Source organism: Lupinus angustifolius, unplaced genomic scaffold (genome assembly GCF_001865875.1).
Source record: "Lupinus angustifolius cultivar Tanjil unplaced genomic scaffold, LupAngTanjil_v1.0 Scaffold_19_120, whole genome shotgun sequence".
NCBI classification, from domain to species: Eukaryota; Viridiplantae; Streptophyta; class Magnoliopsida; order Fabales; family Fabaceae; genus Lupinus; species Lupinus angustifolius.
This window is the reverse complement of record NW_017719407.1, coordinates 9,807-14,009: the sequence shown is the minus strand read 5'-3', so window position 1 is coordinate 14,009 and position 4,203 is coordinate 9,807. Positions and strand designations below refer to the sequence as shown.

General features: G+C 30.9%; 1 protein-coding gene across 1 annotated transcript; it reads right to left on the bottom strand.

Annotated features, from left to right (window-relative positions):
- Nucleotides 1-2,859: 2,859 nt before the first annotated feature.
- On the bottom strand, nucleotides 2,860-3,472 carry LOC109338251 (non-specific lipid-transfer protein-like). The gene is made up of 2 exons (XM_019575446.1): nucleotides 3,079-3,472; nucleotides 2,860-2,986 (listed from the first exon to the last, which is right to left on the bottom strand). The coding sequence occupies exons 1-2, from the start codon at nucleotides 3,444-3,446 to the stop codon at nucleotides 2,974-2,976; spliced, it is 381 nt and encodes a 126-aa protein (XP_019430991.1). The 5' UTR covers nucleotides 3,447-3,472; the 3' UTR covers nucleotides 2,860-2,973.
- Nucleotides 3,473-4,203: the final 731 nt, after the last annotated feature.

Below are 4,203 nucleotides of genomic sequence, written 5' to 3'. Positions count from 1 at the left end.
AAATGGCTTGTTCAGGTCATAGCTGTTCGGTCCAGTAATATTATATACGAATGCCATTGCAGTCGAAACGTCTTAAAATTGTTGTTACCGTAGCTTGCAGCAATTCTAAATGGCACGAAATAATACTTACTGCCCAAAATGTGCAAGCAGACTATCAACCACGCCGTCCCCAGGATAAAACAGCCCAAATCTCTGTTATCGAATTCTTACTGCACTGTAAGAACCGATCTAGAATACACCCACCACAATATGGCTACCAGTGCCAATTCTCGAAATTACCCACAATATGGCTACCGGTGCCAATTCTCTTCCCACAATACTAACTACCAGTGTCAGTTCTCGAAATCCCACTTTGGCTGCCTATGCCAATTCTCTTCCCACAATACTGACTACCATTGTTAGTTCTCGAAATCCCACAATATGGCTACCTGTGCCAATTCTTTACCCACAATACTGACTACCAGTGTCATTTCTTGAAATCCCACTTTGGCTGCCTGTGTCAATTCTTAAGTGCCACAGAAAGAAAGGGGGAGAAGTTTTCCGGAAATGCATCGGCAGAATATTAGGGGGAGAAAGAAAAGTTGAGAGGAAATGCCTTCAACTTGGTGCAAGTTAAAATGAAGGGAGAAAGCCTCTATTTATAACATGAGATTTTTCTCATGTTCCTCATTTCTCCCGTGTGGGACTTGGGAGCTTAATTTTTATTTTTTTTCAAAACTCTTCCATGTGGGACTTTGAGAGTTGTTTTTTCAAACTCTTCTATGTGGGACTTGGTTGTTTTTTATATTTCACACCCAAAAGTTCTCACTCATGGTTTTCAACAAACCATGTTCCAACAGTATACCTTGTTGTTTAACGTGTTTTTTGTGTATTATGGATTTGTCTCTTGGTGTGAGATCACCACAGAGATTGAGGTTCTTCACCAAGGCTAGGAGGTCTTGATTTGAGGACAAGAATCTTAGTTGGGGTTGTTTCTCGAGAAAGGTTTTCTCAGGCGAAGGGTAGAGTCAAACCAAGGATTTAGAGGTCCTAGATTTCAAGAAAGGAGCGTCCTGTGTGCTTGTAATTGAATTGGTGTTTGTATCCATATTTCAATATTGTGAAGAAAGAAAATCTCTCCGAACCAGAAGGGGAGGCCTGGATGTAGTTTGTAGTGGACCGCAAACGAACCAGGATAAAAATCCTTTGTGCACTATTCTTTCTCTATTTACCTTCTTTAAGTTTCTTGCTATTATAAATTGAATCTGTAATTGAAATTCTGGATATTTGTTTACTTCCATATGCTTAATAGTTGTGTGTAAAAATATTTGTATTATATCTGTTCACTTATGTTTTAATTACTATGCAAATTGTCTGTCTGATCATTATGTTATGTGCAATAGTTAATCGATTAAACCTTGTTGTTAATCGATTAACTGAGCTATTTCCAGCAGTTGGGTTTTGGTTCAAGAAGCGGTGGTCGATAACCGCTACACCTATTCAACTCTCTTCTAGGTGTTCCTAGACTACTGATACCTAACAAGAAGATGTAGATACACCAATGAAGACGAAAGTCAGATACAATATATCAAATATAATTAATGTAGAATCGGACATGGTCAAGACACGACCGACTTATGCTTTACTTGCTTCTTAGCATTAAGATTGATATGACCAAAACATTAATTGTTTACTTTAAATGGACACTTTTGAAGACTTGTGGAACCTTCTTTTGAAAATTAAATGTACATTAAATGTTTACTCTAAATGGATTAAATGTTTACTCTAAATGGACATTAAATGTATACTCTAACTGGACACTTTTAACAGTTAAATAAAATTTTAGATTATCAAATATACATTAATATATAATAAAATACAGAAATTTATTGAGTTTTCTGTTCAAATAAAATCCCTAACCATATTTTTCACAAGATTTATTGTAATGGCCCATTTTAGGTCATTAAATATATACGGGTACTAATCCCTAAAAAAGTCTAAAAATCCAAAATTATTCACGAAGAATTTAATAAAAATATTTAAATATTAAATTTTTAACTTAAATATTTTTTTAACCAATCATAAATAGTAGTACATAAAATGACATATTTTTATAAGACAACATATATACTTCCGTATCGGATAAGGATAGAAAACTAGTATTTTTTTAGAAAAAAATATTTATCATATCATAAATATAAAGTGATCATGTTTAATAAAGTTCAATAACAAATATTTACATTTGTATTCATATCCTCTGCCCGCCCATGTTAGCAAAATTATATTCTCTCTGATACCATATTTGATCAAGCGAGTTTAAATTGGGTGTTTATTCCATTTTAATATGAATTCATATATAATTGTAATGGAATTTAAAATTATTTAATGATTTATAATAAAAACAATCTATTTATATAAATTTATGTATTATACAAAAAGAAACAAATAATATTAATTATTCAAAAAAAATTATAATTGAATATCCAGTTAACCACAAAAAATAAACAATATTATAATATAAAAACCAATCACTATAACCTAACAAAATAGAGAAAATTATACTGTAATATTTTTTTTTTAGTATAAGGGTATGCAAAATCTTCAGAATATTATCACACGTGTTGTTGATATGATTGACCAAATGTACATTGTCTCAATTTACTTGCAGTAGGAACGGTGTGTTTAATTTTTTATGTTTTTAGGTTCAACTTTAAACTCAATCAACATATTTGTTGTTAGTAGATTTCAAGAATTAATTAAATTAACTTAATAATTCCAGCTTGTAACCCAAGGATATTAGAGTGACAGAACATATATGGTTATGAGCTTATGGCTATGCCCTTCGCCTCATAAAAAGAGCAGAAAAAACACTTTTCAAAAATTAAAAATAGACAACTCTTTATTGTATATATAAATATATATCCAGATTGTTCTTTTACAATTCTGTGCAACTCTTCAACTTAAGCTTTTATATAAACATCTGTCTTGGAAGCATCAAAATGGAATACTGCACAAAATAAATATAATGTTAAGAAATATAATAATTAAAAGAATATAATATCTATGTATTGACAATGTACGGAAGATATCGAGACTTACGAGTTGCAATTAATCTTAGGGTCAAGAGGAAATGATAAACGGATGTTGCACAATCTGGGGAGTTGTTTAGATCGGTCAGGATTAACACCAAGTATTGGAACAATTCGTTTGAAACATTGACAAAGAGCCCTTCGATTTTTAGTAGTTGTGGCTTCTTTGATGAAAACTCTTGTAGCTGCTGAGCAACATGAACCAGAAGGTTTTGCAGACCCAACTCCTTGCAAATACGAAATACAAGGCAATAAAAGTGTTTCAGCAACAGCACATGTTGTTATAACATTGATTTCACTTGCGTTCGATGTTCCATCCAACAAACTCAAAATCATCATTGACAAGAAAAAACTTGCAACTGTTTTCTCCATCATCATTATTTCAATATCTATACTTTTTTTAATTTCACTATGTATGAAGTTGAGATTACACATTAGATGCATCTTCTAATTTATAGCCAAATTATTTTGGAACTGTGTAGGATTTGAGATATATATTTTTACACTGTCAACACATCATTCATCATTGACAACACATATGTTAGTCATCATTGACTATAAGTAAAAATAATCTAAATCAATGGTGGATGATGGAATGTAAATATAAAAAAAATTACACTAACAGTGCACATATATCAAACTCTTGGGATATATTAAGAGCATTCATGTAAATCTGATTGATGAATATAAATATATTAAATTGCTGATATACATTATCTATTTTCATAAAAGTTATATTTAACATTTCTATCTATTTCCATTAATGTGAAATATTTGGTCTTATATACTGACAGTGTGTAAGTATTTTTTACACTATTAGCAAACTTCCACCATTCATATGTTAACTATCGTTGATTTTTAAACAAAAATTTACAAATCAATGGTGGATAATATGCCAAAAGTGTACAATTTTATACTGTCAGTCCATAAATTTTAAACTCTTTTATTAATCAATTAGATTTATTTCCTTTGTGAAATATTAATAACGAATTGGAATAATTTTAATTTGGTTAATAGTATTTCCGATATTTTGGTATATTTCCAAAAAAAAATCTATAAATTCCATTTACATTTTAAAATGTTGTTTCTATAAACAGTTAATAGCAGTGTTGTGAGAACCGGACCGGACTGGACG